Source organism: Cylas formicarius, unplaced genomic scaffold (assembly GCF_029955315.1).
Source record: "Cylas formicarius isolate icCylForm1 unplaced genomic scaffold, icCylForm1.1 PGA_scaffold_2__14_contigs__length_35257938, whole genome shotgun sequence".
Lineage (NCBI taxonomy): Eukaryota > Metazoa > Arthropoda > Insecta > Coleoptera > Brentidae > Cylas > Cylas formicarius.
Genome location: NW_026844319.1, coordinates 16,740,388 through 16,760,857, shown reverse-complemented (window position 1 = coordinate 16,760,857; position 20,470 = coordinate 16,740,388). Strand labels below are relative to the sequence as shown.

Sequence of the window (20,470 nt, the reverse complement as noted above, 5' to 3'; positions counted from 1 at the left end):
GTCCAATTGTCAAGAATAAAAGTTTATGGAGCCGTATATTCTGCGTCTTTTGGTTGAAGAATTTTTTTGGTCTCGTAAACGGTTTTTGAAAAATGATCTTTTTTGTAGACCCTTGCAAACTTTTTTTAGAATGCTTCAGAATCCCTCAGTTCAAATGGACGCCGATGAGAACAGAGAACGGTCCAACAGACAAAAAAAAAATATTTTCGACGCTGATCAACGACGGTCCCCTAGGACCTACCGTTACCTTATCGATTTTCGGAAGTATCACTGTTAATGCTCTTTATACGCAACTTATTAAACACAATAATAAAAACGTTTTATGTAATTAGAAACATATTATAGTAGCAGAAGAGTATTTGTTTCATATCGGAACAATACAATATAGAAAAGTACTTCAGCAGTTCAAGCAGTTTAAAACCTAGTCATATCAAATTTGGATTTTGGATTTGGAAGTATTTTCAGAAGGAAGATAACATGTGTAATGTCTTATCTCATCTATCCGGTGGCTGATAGCGTACGCTCAGCGTCGACAGTTCTGATAAATTATCCTCTTCATCCTCATTTCTCTGCGTAGTGTGCTGTGACGCGCAAATGTATTTTCTTCACCATTTGTAGACACTCACCGCTGTTCCCGATATTTGCCTGATCATGAACCGCAATGTAATTTCAGTAGTAACTAATACCAGTCAAAGTATTCTTCCTTAGTAAATGAATACGAAATTGATACAAGACGTTTATGCTTTGATTTTCCAATACGGAATTTGACATTAATCAGCATCACGGGGTTTCCCGCATTTACCGCGTATTGAGTTTCATTTTTCAATCACCTAGAACTTGGATTAGTCACTAGCTATCCAAGTACTTAAAAACGAAGCGCTCTGTATATTTTTCAATATTTTGATTCCTCCTTGAACGTCTTTGTCAGTTGGATATATGCTTACCGACAACTTGAAAATCTGCGTTCGGGCGAAACTGTTGATAACTCTCAATGCTACCAAGCGTTATAATACCAACAATGTACTTACTTGTAATTTACATTTACAAAACATTTAATGCATTCCACAAGTTTTTTTTTATGTAATTAGAACATTGAACTCTAATTACGTAAGCAATGTGAATTATGCTTCGAATACTTACCCTCTGATACCCAGTTTTGTTATTGCTGTAAAGTTTTCCTTTTTAGCACTTACTTTACTAAAGACAACAAAATTTACAGTAAATAAAATACGGTGAAAGCTCCCGTAAACGGACACTTCAATCCATCAATTTTGCTTATGGAAGTGTCAATTTTAAGGAAATATAAAAATATATCCCACTATGTGTACAGTGTGTTCCAAATTGGACACTTTTAAAGGGTAAAGGGAAATTCCGACGAAAGGTAATGTCGATTGTCCTATAAAAAAAACTTTTGTTGCGGAAAATTTTGTTTCTATAAAAACATTTCTTCTTGATCTTTTCTTTTAAAATAAACATTCTTTTTTTTTTCTCAATGCCATTTTAACATACAAATAACTTAATTTTTGGTATTGTTATTTTTTCCTGTTTTTAGTTTATAATGGAATACGGAATATCGAAGCTTACAGTTCACAACAAAGGGTTAAAATTATCGATAGGTACCGATCGAAATATTGATTCACTGGAGCCGATTGACTATTTAAGATTTACCCATATATAATTCAAATTGTGCTACTGCGGGCACTGCTAGGGAAACTGTGGGTCTGTTATGTGATATTTTTGGCACCTGAAGCATAATATTTGAGACGAAATACTGAGTCTTCAACCAGAAACTTTACGTGGTGTAATCGAAAATGCGTTATAAGGAATATTAAATGATTACAAGAGTTATCCGAAAGTCTTATTTGACCCAGGGGAATAATTTTGTGTAGCAATTCGGTTTTAGGACATTTGTCCTGACCAGTACGTACCATTAGATTCGTTTCGCATTATAAAGGAGTCTTTTAAAAATCTGTTAATGACAAATCGAATGTACAAGGCAAGGTTCGTGATCATCCATAGGAATAAGCAAATAACAAATCAAAACTTTGCTTAATAAATCGTAATTAATTTTTTGATTTTGTACGGTTTTGCGGACATTCTCTTCAGTTTGGTTATAGTGAAGAACGACGGGCAATTGGGACATCGCAATACGCTGTGCATAAGGGAATTGCATTTTAATTTCTCAATAATATCGTCATACTGCAACGGATTTGTTCGTATCCGTAACAAAAGCGGTTTCAGAGGTGTAAAAAAACCGGGCATATTTTGTTTCAACTTATTCATCCAAATCGCAGGTGTCGACAAAGAATTACACAAACGTTTCCTATGGTTAAGGAATTTCTTAAGAGCGCGAACGAGGATAACAACCGCTTTTTAGTGTTTTTCTAGGAAAAGTGCAGCCAATTAGAAATTACATAAAAGCTTTCCAACCAGCGAATAGTGTGAGCTTAAATGTAAATACGAAAAGCGAAACATACTCTAGATAAATGTAGAAAAATATTGTTTAATCTATTGGACCGCTAATAGTAAGTTGTGCAACAAACGGTACTTTAGTTAGCCGGAGTTAATATCGAAACCTTTCACTAAGTCTACCCGTGACTAAAGTACCAAGAACACTTGAAGTGGGTGGCAATAGTATTTAACGAGCTGATGCTTAAAACTGACACTTGGCTCAATCCTGGTCGCTTCTTTTACTAAATTCGTTTTGTATTTTTTTCCCTGTGTGTTATTTTTTGATAATTTCCATGCACTATTATACTATATGTTACATAAGCAAGAAACTGTAAAATATTTTTAAAATGTTGTGTATGTGCGTATCGCAGCGAGGTACATTTGCACTCTCATTAGACAAACTGGCTTTTTTCAGACCATTATGTCACCACCGACAAGAACAATACTCTCATGCAAAGTGGCGTGACGTAGGCAGTTTCCTGTTTCTTATTTTCACACAACCCGCTGGAACTCACGTGGTGTGTGGAAGTTATTTTCTAAACTGCCACCGCAACCATATCGCATTTTGTCGTTGCGCTTGTGACAACGAAATTGCTTCGGAATTTCTATACCGAGTGTTTCAAATTGTTATCTTATCTTTGTCTTTATCTTTGTAATGTCTATTTTCGTTATATTATGTACGACAGTTTTTCTTATAGACGCCATATTGGGTTGTTTTACTTTTAAATAGCCTCTTTTACTGCATTTTTAATGATTTATTACAATTACAATTTCAAAAATAATAAATGTTAAAGAAAACACCTTTATACTATGGTAAGCTTTGATTTTTTTAATAGCTTGTCTATCCTTTTCTTGTTAAAAATGTAATAATGTAGGACTTTATCATTTGGGTCTTTTAAAGAACTTATTAGGTAGGCAGAATTGGCGAAAAAACAAAAGAACGCATTGAACAAATTAAAATAACAATGATCAGATATAACAATGAGTCACAAGAATTGTTTAAAACGTTTTTCGTGATAGTCTAAACAGTCTATTCTTTGTTTTTGGTGCTACACAAATTAATATTCAGCGTTAGTTTTCTGTTTTGTTAACATCCGAAACAAATGATGGCAGTTGAACGTCCTGTATTTTTAATATATCCCTTCAAAATTTGCTCTATTTTTTTTTAATTCTAAACCTTGTCATTTATTTGAAATATACGATAAAATGAACCTTCATACACCGAATTGGAACAATTTTTGTTCACCCTTGTACATATTTACATTTTATTAAAGGTGTTATACTTTTCCGTACTTGAATTTTGCCGGAATTTCTCTGGTATTAAGTGACCCTGTAATATGGTTTATTTTCTAAGGATACGTTCTATATTTCAGTACGTAATTTCGTTTATCGCTAATGGTTTTATGCTTTACAATGAAACGCTTCTTTCCTGGGTTTTAATCTTGTTTTTCGGATTTATCGCGTTAACTATTAAATTTAGTAAAGAAAAATGGTTGATTGAATTTTATTGGTTTAATTAGTGTTTTTCATTATTTGCACATAGCGGTTACTATTATTTCTTTTGTTATTGCTAAACTTTTATTTTAGACATGCTTTCGCATTCATCTAAACATTCCTAGACAGTTCTTTTTTAATTCAACAAGTAAAACTGTTTTTAAATTAGTTTCTCATAAATCTGAAAAGAATATAAATATATAAGTATATTGTATATCAATTTTGAATGGAAGATAAGGTGAGATTCAGATGCCGTAAAACTGTTTGAAAATTACAAGCTGTAGATGCGAAAGTATAAAAATATAATTGTTTTTTTTTTGTTCTTTCCAGAAATCTTGCTCTGGGTATCGGCATTCAAAATTTCCCCGAGGGCCTTGCCGTTAGCTTGCCTCTGCACGCCGCTGGATTTTCCGTTTGGAAAAGTTTATGGTAAGTTTTTATCTGGTTTCGATAAAATCAATTTCTCTAAATACTAGAATGCCATTACCTATTTCAATTCGCACCACTCGGTGGTTTTTGTGGAAAAAAAACTTTACACTGGAATGAAGCACGCACAACCAACACCGCATCGGCTGCCCGATTCACTATAAACAAACGAACTAATTCGTTAAAGTAACGACCACTGGGTATATAATATTGACATTAATGTAATATCCTGTTTTCAGCCTCTTTTAAAGCTAGCGCAAACTTTTAGTCCATTTCTGATGTTTTGGCCGTAGGCACATTTTTTTCTCCCATTATAACGACTCGGTACTGTCGCCCTAAGAAAAGTTAATTATCAGTTTCTCACACTTGTGAACGCAGAACATTATTTATTGCTCCATCTGACATCTTGTAGTATCTAGTTATCCAGAGTCGTATTGTTGTAGCCAAAGACACACCGAACGGATTCGTATAGAGTAGCCACATGGATTAATTAAAAAAACAATTAATCTAGACAAACGATCCAGCTCGCTATAATTAAAGGATCTCGCGAATGTCAAGAGTGATGAGTACATTTACAATTCGAGCCTGGAATTCCTCATTTCCCGTTTAAATGTTCCCACAGGACGGCCTTGCTTGCTGTTCCATATCATCTGGCGGTTGTTTTCGTCTACGTGCTTACCATAACCCAACCTAATAGTTCATTTCGTTGGAGAAATATATAGGGTGGATCAGGTTTTTTGTGACAAACTACGATTGGGCAGGATCGAGGATTTTTGTAAGAAAAAAATTCATTCGCATGCCTCCTTAGAGCTGCAGAGTCTTAAATTTATAAGAAAATTATATACTTTTTAATTTTCGAAGTAACTATTTTTAGTAATTGACTTTACTTTAAAATATAATAGGCATAAAATGCTACATATCAATAACGCAGCAATTTAAAAAATGTTTCCTATTAACTGCTAAGTTTGTCCCTAAAAGCTTGTGATCCGCCCTGTATCATGAGCTGAAAAGTCTTAAACATACAGGGTGCCCCGGATATCTTTCATTAAATTTGAGATTTCAAAACATCATATCTCAAGTATTTATCAAATGGAATCTAAGGTATTTTGTTTCTTGTTGACCTCAAATACTCGCTCCCAGTTAGACATTTTGGTTGGTTGTGAAAAATTTGCTTTGATTCTGATTAAAAACATCCGATATCGGCAACAGCGTGAGCGCGGCAGCCAGGCAACCAAACCGAACCATTTAAACTTAAAGGCATTGACCTAGGAATTTTCAGGTCACATACCATTGAGGCTGAAGCAGTTATCACCGTCCGATGGTGATAAGACACGTGCTTCAGAGCTCAACACGCCGGCGTTGTTTGTTTTTTAACAAAACGTTGATATTGTAGGTGTGCGACGTAGGTGCGCTTTTTAAAAAATCAACAACAACATTAATCAGTACTCAGTGGTTTTTCAATTTCGTTAGCTTATTCATTCAACATTGCACCATAATCTTGACGATAGGTTCTACAATCTCTTGAAATGAATGCATATAAGATTACTATTACCTACGAACAATCGACTTGGGATCAGTCGTCCAATAGCGAACTTGAACATTTTTTAATTTCTTTAATATATATGTTTATGTATAAAAATAACGCGTAGCAAATATCAAAACTCAAAACATAATATTTAAGTTGCAATAAAAAATTCATGTTGTAACACCCGGCTATTCCTTTTAAACGAAACTAAACGCGCGGGAAAGATGATGACGTCATACCGCTGCTTTTCGATCGATACGGCGACATGTTATAGTGTTTTGCTCAGGTTATAAGCCCAGAATTATATTATTTACGTTTATTTTTGGCTCGTGTTAAGGTGTGTTTGTAATTAATCTACGCTGGTTTGTATTCGTGCTTAGTGTGCTTTACATGATAATAATGGAGGCAACACAAAAGCTATATTGAGTACAATCCGTAAAACGCCAGATAAACTTTTTATTCGTCTTCCAGAAAAAGCCGTTGTTTTTTGTGAAGATTATATGCAGTTGTCACTTTATCCCTAACCGTGCAAACATTTTTAACTCTTCGACTTTGCACCGATCCTATTACAGTCTCCATGGCTCGTGATATATATAAAATAAAGAACACTTTAAATTATCAATGGCAATATACTTTAAAATCAGCATTTAACTTTCCACTAGTTTAAAAAAAATCCTTTTTATTTTTTTCGTTGAATAATTTACATTTTATTTGATATACCATTTGAATTTTAAAAACTTAAAAATTTTAGCATATCCACTAAAGGTAAATTAACAGATTGACCTTTTAAAAAATCGACCTCGGTCATTTTCAAAACTTTCTTTTGACACCAAACACAAGATAACAAAACGTAAACTAACCAAGACGAAAGCGTTGTTGTTCCCTAATGGGTTCTCTATGCTACCGTCCGGCTGGCGCATAAATTAAAAAATTAAATTTTACAATTTGTAATTGATTATTTTTGTTACATAGAACTACGACATTTTTTTTAACTGTGGTTTTTTAATAGTATAAACTTATTTTTATAAACAATATTTTTCATATTAAAATTTTGTCCAAGTTCCCTATTGTTGTATGTTGTATGTAAATATAATGGCCCGTTTGTCTTAGGACACTCTCAGAAAATATACCATAAACAATTAAATACAAAAATTGTAAGTAAGTTAAATTGCAAGCCCGGCCATATACATCACTTTTACTGCAAACATTTTACAAATCTGAATCAGACGTGCGTTTGTAGTACTAAAAAAGATTAATTAAGATATCTAATGCGCACGCTTTGTTCCTCGTATAACTGGTAAATTTTACGCCGTATTATATCTTGATCACTTTCATCTACACTCGAGAAAATTTCAGCAGCGCTTCTTTTTCTTCCTCGCTGAAATGGGATTATTCACCATTTTCCATACAGTTGATGTTGGAATTTTCGTCAATGTGGCCGTTTCTTCTAAAGATGCTTGCTTGCTGGTACCACGTTCAATGAGAGTCAAATAAACATTGTTTATAACATCCTTAGTCTCAATAGAATAGTGTTTTCTACATTTGGGCGGGAGCATCTCCTGAGATACACTAGACTCTCACATATTTTTGCATAATTCGCACACGATTCAACACACGCTGTATTACACACGAAATAAGAATGATTACTAATAAAACTTAAACTAAGTAGTATACCAAACCAAAGAATATTAAACACAGGTAGGTATAAAATTATTTTCAATTGCGGACCACAATTTCACCTGAATTTAAATTCCGAAACTTTTAGGTATTGCATTGTATGTCAATGACCACCCTTGGATAATCCCATTGAAAATCAATTGGTCACTTTCTTATATCTATGAACAGACTTTACCTATTATTATCTCCTACACGAAGTCTGGAATGTGTAGTAATACATATATGGTTTAAAAAGAATAAAATCATCTATGTTAGATTTTTTTGGTGAACGTTCCTGGATAATGGAAAATATTACAGATATATACCTTTCAGTATTCAATTTTTTATCACATATATTTTCTGAGAGAGACTTACATATTTTGTTTTTAATTCTTACCCAACTTTTACTCGAGATACTACGTGTGGCAAATACCATTACTTGCTTTTAACCTCTTTTTAAAACTGAAAAAAATGAGGAGTTTTTCGAATTTCCTTTAAAAAAAAAAAAAGTTCGGGATGGGTTTTTAAAATAACAGTATATGGGTTTGTATTTTTGAATACTTTACGTATATGGCTGTCAATGTAAATAAAAAATAATATGTAGGGTATTCGATAAAAAAATAGGGCCGATAACTTTTTGACCCCGCCTGAATTCTTTGCAATCTATTATACAGGGCTCAAAAAGTTCACAAATAGAAAAAATGCGGTGTGGTATCTGAAAATGCAACATAATTGGTTTTTTTCTACCTTTAAAGAGATAAATAAGATCTTGGTAATAATCAAAACTTTCATTCGCTTCGTATATCGATAATATGCAACAAAAACTTAAAAGCAAACGCTCAAAATATATTTTAAGTAAATGAAATCAAAAATCAGTATAATAAATATACTGCAATATAGCATGCAACAGAAATTTCTAAAAGGACTAGGAGTCTTTTTCAGCTATACATTTTGGGCAGTCCCTGTTGTGGAATTTCAATTACGTTCTTTAAAACGCAGATATCCGTGAGGTTTCATATAAATATTTGAAATCAAAGATTGACTATCCACATCTATTGAAAGCCTTTTTCTTCTTTATTTAAAATAATCAACAGTTATTACTTAACTTCTCCAGATGAATGATTGAGTTCTTGGTGTAATTCCTCGTCACGCAAAAATTTTAATAAATTTCTGAAGATTTTTTTTTTCGGAAGAAAACCGTTGTTATTAGTTTCACTGATGTGCTTGTATTACGTACCTGGATTTTTCCCTTTATTTCACTTTACCGATCTTTATTAGCCACAAAAACGCATACAACAGAGATGTTCAACTTCCGCACGACCGCCTTTAAATAAATATTAAAAAGCGAATTCGTAATGAAAATGAAACTAGCGTGCGAAAAACGCGATATCAGTTCAAAATTATCAATGTGGGTGGGACGGATGATGCTAAAATGATTAATAAAAAGTCTCCCCTGGGAGGATATATTTCGGAAAAGTTATTGACTGCTCAAAATGCGAACACTTTAATAAGTTAATGGATTCCTCGGGTTTTTATCTTTTTTGAATGAAATGCAACAGAGGTGTTCACAAACAAATTAAAACTCGTCGCATTATCATAAAATGTTCAAAAATATTATTAATAATATGCTCGCAATAATAAAACGACTCTATGCGAAAAAGACGCAAAAAATATCCCTATCGCTCCAAATTCGCTAAACTCGCTCATTGGTTTAGACGCCAGCTAGCAGCCGCACAAGTGGCCCAATGTTTTCATATCAGTAATATTTTAAAATCTTTACTGACATTTTCTTTCGATCGAGTTTAGCAATTGCAGTGTAAAGTCTTTTATTTATATAAAAATTTATCAGTGCTTGCTCAAAGAAGTCAGTCTTGGTTCGAAAAGACTAGCGTTGAATCGTTTGAAAATTGCTATTAAAATATTTTTTTTATAATTATCTATATTTCCACACTGTCGAACCTTATATATATCTTGACTTACATATGGCCTCATTCGACCTGCAACATTATTCAGTAATAAACGAAATCACATTACTACATTATCTTTTCTCCATGGTTTGTTAGTTTTTAATCACGAAATTACCTCTGTTCTTATTGGATATGTGTTGGTTCAAATCGTACGGCTCTGATGAAGCAAACAAATAACTGAACATGAACGTAAGATTGAGCAAATAAAATTTTAAGCCTCTTCGTATCAAACTGACTATCAACAAGGTTTTTTACAAATTCTTTTGGGATACTCCTTGCCATGTGCTGTCGCGTATTGTCTTGTGTTCATACTAATATGTCCACGACAAAATGACAGTAGAGAGCAACAGCGTTTTGGAAAATATCTTCGATATATCATGTATCATTTATATATGCACCGTTTCAACAAGTATTCTATTCCACAAGAATTTATAAACTTTGTTTTTGTTTTCTAAACTTATGGTTTGACGTTTATTTGTTGTCTTTTCAGAGTTTAATCGGATGCGTTCACTTTGAATCAGTGTATCTCCTATGAAAACATAGATAATGTGGACAACAGCTGCAACCGCTGCGCTTGTTCAAAAAAATACTTCGTCTCATTGTTGCAACTCGTGTATGCTCAAATTTACATCTGACACCATCGTTACTGAGGAATCACTCTATAATTTAATAAAAAATCATGAAAATCAAACGAGTACTTCAACCTTAAAATTGGGTCCAGTCTTTAGTGATGATTAGTTTACGATGAATGAGTATCTTTGCTGGAAACCGTCATTTAAAGGTTGGTAAAGTGATTAGCTGTATAACCCGACCAGTCAATAAATTAGCAGTTTTCTCATTCAGGAAATGATTAAAGCTATAATCAATTAACTAATACATCTGGTCTAGCGACAAGGATCCACCCTGTAGATCGCGGGAACCATAAACCATTTTTTAGTACGACCGTAAATTGATTTTTACGTCTGATTAGTCGGGTCTTCTCTAATTTAATTAATTAATTAAGGAAAGTTTAACCATTTATTGAGAGTTAACGTTTTCACCGCAGCTTGTTAATTTTTAATAATGTAATGGTCGGTAGCGATTAAGCGTCAATTTATTTTTAATACGTCGGGCAACTGATGGGAACTTTCTGCATTTTACTGCGCACGACCAAAGCCGAGATGTAAAATTTGTATGTATATTTGTGTTGCGACGTTTTAAAATTTGCATAAATCGCTTGTTAAACGTAATGGGATGGAATCTTGGACACTTTAATCTTTTCTTCGGGAAGGCAATGTTGAATTTATTAAGTCAATGTGCTATCTGCTGAATTACCTAATGTACAAGAATTTGGACAAAAAGTTCTGAATGTTTTCTTCTCGTAGGTGTCCTTTATACAGTGTGAAACTGGAATAAAGTCAGTAGCTCCATTGTTATACGATGAGACCACTAAAGTGCGCTGCATCTGGGAACATTTTTTCTTAAACAATTAATTAATATTTTTTTTATATTTTTTAAGTGAGTTACTATAAATTGTATTAAAATTAATTAAAGTTGATTTCAAATGTTATAACCGTATTAACTTTACATCAACATATAGGTGCTTTGGGAAGATTTTCTTTGATATCTTGAAGTATTTAGTCTAGTCCACCTAACTGGTTTGATTCCTATTTCTTTAAATTGGTTAGGTAAGGAAAATGTGAAAAAAAATGTTTCTACGATTTGAAAAATGTCACATTTGTAGAAAACCGAAAAATAAACTTTTTCCAATATTTTTTTTGGATATTTTAAATAACCAATTTTTTAATAAATTTCTTTTAAACAATGGCAATTTTGACTGGTCTAAAATATGTGTTTAAAACTTTCGTAACTTAAGTTATTTATTATTTTTCATGTAGACACTATGCCCATCATCAAAATTTTCCACAACTCATTGATAAATAATGTTTCCATCTTATGCAGGCGTTTGTGGTAATAGTGTATATGTATTTTTTAAAGAAAATTTCATTCCCAATGTCCAACTCCAATTCTAAATAGGCATCTTACGACGAAAGGTCATCTCGGATAATAGCCCCAGCCTCTGAATTTTCAAAGTGGAAAGCTTGTGGTGAAAAATGTTTTTCATTCTGCGGAGTTCAATTTTCACTGAAATAAGATTTTAAATTTAATTGCAGAAATTATATATGCCCATTTATAATGCTGATACTGAATACTGAATTGTACCTTTGGCTAAATAATGAACCGGATCGCTTTCTTACAGCTTCCAAAAACCATCGTTTTGCAATTAATACAAGAAAATTGTCGAAGGGTATTATTGTCTGGGCATTCCCAAAGAAGGGATGCTTAAACCTTTTTACGCATTAATCTTAATAAGGAAGTTCTTGAATATTCAACTATTTCCAAGAGTCTAGGATTGTTGCTTGACGTTGAGTTAGACTTTTCGGATCATATCAGCAACTACGTGAAAAAGAGTCATTTGCCAGTTTTAAACTTATTTTCAGCTAAAGATATCTTTTAAATCATAGTTTTAAAAAATCATTATGTAATAGTGTAGTCCTATCGCAGTCTAACGTTTGTGACGCTGTGTAGATAGACAGACCTTCTGGTGTATGATGCAAGACGTGTCAAGTTTATTTAGAATTGTTATGTACATTTGACTGGGAGATCAGACGGTATGACTGGTTGGATTGGTGCTAAAATTAGGGAAATTGGGTTGTTCAACATGGACAAAAAATAACCAATAAAATATATCCCGAATATCTGATAATATTGAATTTAGATATGAAGCTCACAATTTAGACTTGACGCATAAACGCATCGCTCCTCCCTCATAAAACATCACTCTTGATGAAATCATTTTCATATCAGGTTTATTTAAATTATAACAGCATTCCTCTTAGTCTTGACATTCAAAAAGGCTGTACTGTAAACGCTACATATTAATTGGTTTGAGTGCATGTCTGCATCTTCTTTTGTTCTATACTTTTTCTTATATCACATATAATTGATAATTGGTTATTTTTAGATGCGTTTCTATTCATTTCTTTTTTCTTCTTCTTTTCTATTGCTTGCGTTTTAGCTGTCCATTACGCCAGCTTAACTAACAATTAACAAATAATTAATATTCCACAATTGTAGGTTAAGCAGGAAAGTGTGACTTCAACTTTGCCTTTTGTGATATATTTTTTTCTAATGTATTACAATAGTCTTGGTATTGTTGTGATTATTATATCATTTTCCAGCGTAACAAACTGTTTGGGTTAAGCATTTTTTTTTATGATTAATTGTCAATTTTAGGTTCAGAAATCTAGAGAATAACAAAAAATAAATGTGTTAGGATATATTCTGATGGGATCAAGCTTTAAGCATTAAGACCACGCGCACAGTTTATGGTTATACTAACCAGTATAAATTTAATTGAATCGATCAAATACAAATTAATTTTGAATTTATTTTTACTAAATATCGCGTCGTGTTATTTTCTATCGACTATTTTGTTTAGAGAAATGTAAATTTTGTTAACTGACATTGGCGTAGTAATTTATATGTCCTTAAATTTGGGAAAAATGTAAAACAAATCTTTATTTTTAGAGCTTACACCATACCTCTTAACTCTTATTCTAGCTTTAAAAAACCGGTCGAAAAAAACGGAGAAAAACAATTTTTATGGGCCAATTTTGTCTATTATAGTATATAGTATATAGTATATAGTTTTTAGCATGCTAATAGACGTCATTTGCACTATTTTTAGCTAAAATGCCATGTCAATCTACCATGAGACTTGTGAAATAAAGACTTCTCGATTTACAAGATGTTCGAAGTTTTCTTTCACGAGTGGATATTTTTGTTTTGTATTTTTCTTAGATCGTAGTTTTTAGGATATTTTTGATAGATAATTTCCTCCAATTTATGTAATCTGATAAGACAAAACTGAAACAGTGCAGAAGGAAAGTTGTATTTGCCTTCAGTGTTAAATTAGTACGTCTATAGCAGTTATCTCAGAAAACACAAAAGCTAGAATGTCTCAAGAACTTTTCACTTTCGCGTAGATAAGGGATGTTTAGCTAAAACAACCTAAAAACCTGTCCACCAATATATACGTTTAAGAATCAGTCCCCCCGTACATTTTCTAACACACTTAGCGTAGCAGTAGAGGCGACGGTTCCCTTTCATATTTAAACGAGGATGCATCAGCGTCGGCATCATCACCGTCATCATAGTTGCAACACTAAAAATACCTGTCCGTCATGACCCCGCAAGGCCGTTCCCAGGCGGCGGCGTTGGCGGCGGTGGCCACGGGCGGTTTGCGCGTTATACATCGGTCACCTCCCATTTTGCCTTTTACTATCCAATCGGAAACCGCAAAAATGCACTTGCTCTATCGCATGCATGCATTTTTTCGAATCGGGTGATGTCATCACCGGGGACTTATAATATGGCAACTCTCCGGTCCCGCTATAGCCAACCATTCGTTAACTTCGAATTCTAACTTTGTGGACTTGCAAAGTTGGGCCATTTATCATTTACAAGATGTAAAAATTTACCAACCAATTGCATTATTTTCATAACTTAATTCTTTTTTATTAAATACGACCCGGATACATAATGGTGACTTTAATCGGATTGTATGGGCAACTAATATAGTCAAGCTGTGTATTTGGTTATGCATCCAAAATTATATTATCAGAGGTGACGCTAAGAAATATTTTAGAAAAACCAACACCATTGATTGGGGTTCATAACGAGTTACAAATTTCCTAGTTTTGTCGACAGGGTGTCCAAATATTGAACTACTACTATCATTGTTGAAATTTTTATATGTTTATAAAGAATTAAGCTTTTTGGTAGAAGTAGTTTTGGTTAGGGTTTGCAAAACAATTTGATAAACGCCACTTTAGTCACGAATTTCATTTCGCGTGAGTGGAAACGAGTCTTTTTGGGTACATTCGTACAAAACAGGAGGAATACACTGAGTGACGTGCGATATGACCATCGGAACTGTCAAAGTACCCTCGGTGGCTAAAATCTACCGAAAAGATCCGATCGCTCCCAAACCATGACCAAAACACAGGAAACGTCTAAAGAATCCTAGTTAAAAAAAAGTGAAAAAAAACTTACTCAGACTTTTTGGAGTGAAATCTTCGGCTTTTTGCCAGAAAGCTGTGTGACATATCCCATTTTAACATGCAGCAGTAGGCCGCCATCTGCCTTGGTATCGCCGTTTGATTTCGTTAATGTCCTATTGAAATCTCTCTCTCTCTGTTCTCCCTAACTATTATTTTTTATTATCAAAAAAAATTTTCATACGTTTCTTTTAACTATGCCGAATGTGCAACGGGAACCGAAACCAGTTCATTACTACTGTGCCATAAAACGCCTTTTAAATTACGGTTACTTGAGTCAATAAACAGGCGCCATGCTTCTTTTATATTATATACGGCACATTTCCTAATTTCTAAACTAAGTCAGGAATATTGTTGTAATACTAGAGGTCCTTCCTGAGTAAAATATTGACATTACTCTTTTTCGCGATCCCTTTAAAAGCTTGATGTAACTAAAGGTGTCAGTAAATGCTTGTCTCGAATTCTGGACGCTAACAATTCGGATGCATCCTTTGGAAGGTGCAAATCACTAATGAAATCATTTCATTCGCACTGGTTAAACGTTAAACACTTCGGGCTCTCTGAAATCTGGTGTGAAATCTGAGTCATCTGAGTCGGAATTAGATTCCTCTGATTCTGTAGGTAGGGGTAGGTATGGGTACATTTGGTCCATCTGGTCCACGAGGAACAGGTCGAAAGCAGAGACAATATTGGGATACACAATTTGATTACACGAACAAAAATAACAATCATCACTGTGATGCCTAGGAACACCACAGCTTAAACATTTTTTCCTATCTTTTTGCCTGACTTGTTTTAGGCACCAATTTTTACACCAAAATAAGCGTGGTATACATTTTTCACAAAAAAGTTATAGTTATACGTTCTAGAACACAAAAAAAAAAAACGAAAACAACAGCCCCGAACACGATCAGTACAACCAAACTGCGCATAAGCAGGTTACAACGCCGTATTGATGCTTCTGCGCCAACTGCGTTACTTTACAGAAAAGTCTAATTTTATAAAAATCATGCCTAACATGGGCCTAATATATTCATGTCATAGATATGTTTATTAATAAAATGACATTTTCAAGATATACAGCGCTATAAAAAAATGACGTGATAGAGTAAAAATATGGCATATTTTGGAGAAAGGGTCCCCAAAAATATACAAATAAGCAAACAGCTTTCAAATATCAAAATCACTGTAGACCTGTGTAGTTTACTTAGTTGGCCTCTTAAAATGTCGTGCATAATTGCATATTTTAGAGTAGGTAGTAGAAAATATCTGGCCAAATACTATTAAAGAGAACATTTTTAAAACCGTTACTACCCGGTACCTCGAAATATTCGCATGTGTTCTTTTTCAAATGAACAAAAAAAAATCGCTGCATATATATTGCCCCTCCGCTTTTTCCGCTTTTTGCCTAAACCAATTAACTGTTTGTTAAGCACAACGGAAGAGTGCTCATCAGTGCACTCATCAATCTCTATTGTAGCATTGCTTCTTTTAAAAGAAGATCACGAAGAAGAGAAAAAAAATAGGGAGTATGGTCTGTTTATAGATATGAGAAGGTGACCAATTGCTTTTGGGGTGGTCATTAACATACAATGCAACAAGATTATTACCTAAAGTTTCGGAATTTAACTTCAGTTAAAATTGTGGTCCGTAATAGAAAATAATTTTATACATACCTGTGTTTAATATTCTTTGGTTTCGTATACTGCTTAGTTTAAGTTTATTAATAAACATTTTTATTTCGTGTTTAATACAGCGTTTGTTGAATTGTGTGCGAATTATGCAAAATATGTGCGAGTCTAGTGTATCTCAGGAGATCCGCCCAAATGTAGAAAACACTATTCTATCGAGACTAAGGAAGTTTTATTTGTTGAAGTTGATATTTGACTCTCATTGAACGTGATGCCAGCAAGCAAGCATCTTTAGAAGAAACGGTCACATTGACGAAAATTCCAACATCAACTGTATGGAAAATTGTGAATAATCCCATTTCAGCGAGGAAAAAAAGAAACGATGCTGATATTTTCTCGAGTGTAGATGAAAGTGATCAAGATATAATACGGCGTAAAATCCAGTTATAGGAGGAACAAAGCGTGCCTGCATTAGATATCTTAATTAGGAGGCTTGAAAAAGATGAAGCCGGCGTTAAATGTGGCAGAACTACCTTATGTAAGTGTATTCAACACATGGATTTTAGATTTAAAAAAATTTGACATAAGGTAAGTTTTAATGGAATCTTTAAGGATTCGGAAATGACGACTGGAAGAACAAAAACTAATTATTTACTTGGATGAAGCCTGGTTCGACACTTATGATACCCCGGTTGGGTTGACTCAACTGATAAGTGTAAAACAAACGCGCTATCAAAAATAGGTAAAAGAATAATTATTTTGCATGTTGGCTCTAAAGATGGTTGGATTCCAAATGGACTTTCTCTGTCTGCGTAACATATTAAAGACTCTTCTCTGTATTACCATGAAGACACCACCGCTGATTTATTTGAAAGTTGGTTTAAAAACAAACTAGTTCCAAACATTCCTCCTAATAGCGTTATTATAGTGGACAATGCAACAATCCAAAACTACATGTATAATAACGACATTTGTTTTCACGAAGATTAAGAAGGCAATTAATTGAGGTTCTTAAAAGCTTGAACCTACAAAAGGAATACGTCTGTGATAATTATGCAAAAAATCTAGGGCATACAGTTTTAAGGCTTCCACCTTACCACTGTATATTTAATCCCATTGAACATGTTTGGCACCAACTGATATCTGCCATTCGTCGTAACAATGTTTTTCCCCGTGTTAACTCCAATGTCCTCAAACTTATAGAAACCGAAGTTTTTAACATCCCTCCACAAAGTTAGGCTAATTCTGTTAAACATATAGAAAAAGCAGAACAATCGTATGTCCATATTGCAAATAATATAGAACAAATAATAATTAGAACAGGCGATGATAGCGATAGTGATGCTGATATATTATGTGAATAATTTTAAGTAATTTAAGTAGGTAATAAAAATAATTTGTAATTTTATTTTAGATTTAAACATAAATCCATAAATAAATAAATAAATATTGTTTAGTATCTTTCCTAACAAAACCCCAAATAATTAAATACTAAGCAAAGGTGGGCCATATTTCATTCTTACAGCTTGTCCGGGTCTTTCCTTAATTCGTTTCAGTTAGTCACTTTGTTATATCTATGAACAGACTTTACATCCCGCATGGAAACGAGGATATATTGAAATATATCATCTGTTAGGCGATGAAACAAACAGTTATTATTCTTGTGCTGTGAATTTGCAAACAAGTTTGAGCCCGGGTCCAGAACAAACCAAAATTGTTTTGGATAAAATTGCTTTTTATCTTTCCCGTACATTTTTGGTAGACTGCTTGGTGATATTAGTCTACACGGTTACGAGAGTAAAACAATGGCGACTTGGCTTGAATTTTTGAACGATTTGCATATTGTATTTATTGCGGGCGGTATCCGAACAAATACACCGAAAGCTGCTGCGGCATGTTTACGACTTCGTATATTTATAAAGCGGTAGAACGTGCCGGAACTCATAACGCAAAAATTGCATGATGAAAATTCTGGACGGACGCCTTTTTGGGAACCAAATAGGCTTAAAAAAAATCAAAAGAAATGCTTAGAAGTTCGACCAAATGCTTCGCGCCACGCATCACAATCGCAATGCCTGCGCTGTTTTCTATTGATAAATTGCAAAATTTCCCGGACATATTTCCTGAAAATTGGAAAAGTTTTTTTAATCAAATCTCAAGCGAACTAAACATTAAAGTTCTTGATTATGATTATTGATAAATAAGATGAAAAATATATTCTTGCACACCCGGAAGTAAATTTGACCAAAAAAGTTACGTAAGAGAGCGTTGAAACAACAAGGAAAGAATGCCTCTCTTTCGGAGTCATTGAAAGTCAACTAGGCAGAAGAAATAGCGAAATAACTTTTCGTTAAAGCAAGCAAAGCGGCAAATATTCCGCATTGGAATTGCTTAATCCATTAAAATATTGAAGATGACAATGAGGAACTGGAAATTTGTGCTAATTTTTCATCGCAATTATAGAAATAGTAATGGGTGTTTTTTTTTCGATGTATAGAACTTTAAGTTGGCATTACTGTTCAAGATGGCGACCGATTTAACAGCTGTCAAGTGATTTATTCTCAGTTTGGTTTGACAATTCATCATGAATAGACTCACGCCTGAACAACGCTTGAAAATAGTGCAATTTTATTTCGAAAATAATGGTTCTGTGCCGAATACGTATCGCCCACTACGTCCATTTTATCGTCGACAAAATCGTCCATCAGAGCAGTTAATTCCATTAACCATGGAACGTTTTCGCACCACGTTTACTCTTATTGATAGCTCGCATCCCCAGAGACGCCATACGATGCGTACAGAAGAAGCTGTTACTGCTGTAGAGCGTAGCATTGAGGAAGACCCGAATGAGTCCATCCGCCATCGAGCACAGGTATTGGATCTGTGTCCATCCACTTTATGGAAGATTTTGCGGAAGGATCTTGGTTTACGTGCTTAGAAAATCCAACTCGTGCAAGAGTTGAAGTCAAACGATCATCAAGTAAGGCGTAGATTCATCGAGTGGGCCCAACACGAGATTGCCGTTCTTCCCGATTTTCATAACCGAATTTTGTTTAGCGATGAAGCGCACTTCTCGTTGAATGGCTACGTCAACAAACAAAACTACCGCATTTGGAGCGAAGCTAATCCTGAAATGTATGACGAAACACTGTTACATCCAGAAAAACTGACTGTTTGATGCGCTTTATGGGCTGGTGGAATCATTGGTCCGTACTTCTTCAAAAACGATGATGGCCAGAACGTTACAGTCAATGGTGATCTGTATAGATCTATGATTACTAACTCTTTCATTCCTGAATTGAATAACCATGATGTCCAGGAGATGTGGTTTCAACAAGACCCCGCAACATGTCACACAGCTCGTGCCACAATCGATTTATTGAAGTACACGTTTGGTGACCGCCTAATTTCACGTTTTGGACCTGTGAATTGGCCTCCAAGATCTTGTGATTTAACACCGCTAGACTACTTTCTGTGGGGCTATGTAAAGTCATTGGTCTATGCGGAAAAAGTCATCGAAAATTGGACGTCCAGATTGGACTACATCCGCGCCAGCCGTGGCGATCATATACCAGAAATCATATTTAAAATGTAATGCCACAAGATTATCTTTCGGATAAATAAAATTCATGTGAATCGAATAATCCATCGTTGTTTTATTGCAACTTAAAGTTCTATACTTCGAAAAAATACACCCCTTATTTTATGCAACAAGTGTGGTAAACGGCATTTGACTCACGAATGTATTTGACACGAGCGGCGCGCAGCGGAGCGAGTGTTTTATAAACGAGTGATTTAAAAAGTTTACCGAACTTGTTGCATAGTATACTTTTTCTACGACCGTTAGTTTTTACCCGAACGAATACACACGAATACATTCACTGACATGACCGTCAGAATCAAGGCGAGGGAAATATCTCCGAAATTAATTAAAGAAATTACAGACGAGAGTAGAAAAACTATTTTTGGGTAACATCGAGCAGTCCAATCTTTCTACGCACCAATATTGGGATGTATATTTAATAGATTCGCAGGTTCTTGCCATTTCAATCTTTATTGTAAAGCCAAAGTAACATTTACCGCCCACTAGTGTGGGCAACAATGTTGCTGAAGTAGAAAAAGTAAAGTCAACGACATTTCATGTCGTAGATTAAAGTCTCCGACTTTGTTTCAGGTTTCGACAATATTTATAAACATGTCAAAAAAGGTCTTTACCGA

At 34.2% G+C, this 20,470-nt stretch overlaps 2 protein-coding genes across 2 annotated transcripts in view; one reads left to right on the top strand and one right to left on the bottom strand.

The window, feature by feature from the left end:
* Nucleotides 1-4,571, bottom strand: part of LOC132698535 (excitatory amino acid transporter 3-like) — a 39,666-nt gene extending 35,095 nt beyond the window's left edge. The window contains exon 1 of the mRNA XM_060664675.1: nucleotides 4,433-4,571. The gene's annotated coding sequence lies outside the window, so the exon portion shown is untranslated. The remainder of the gene's footprint in view (nucleotides 1-4,432) is intronic.
* The window catches only part of LOC132698536 (zinc transporter ZIP11), a 120,235-nt gene that overhangs the window by 86,055 nt on the left and 13,710 nt on the right, over nucleotides 1-20,470 (top strand). The window contains exon 5 of the mRNA XM_060664677.1: nucleotides 4,276-4,374. Within this exon, the coding sequence (XP_060520660.1) occupies nucleotides 4,276-4,374 (99 nt within the window). The remainder of the gene's footprint in view (nucleotides 1-4,275; nucleotides 4,375-20,470) is intronic.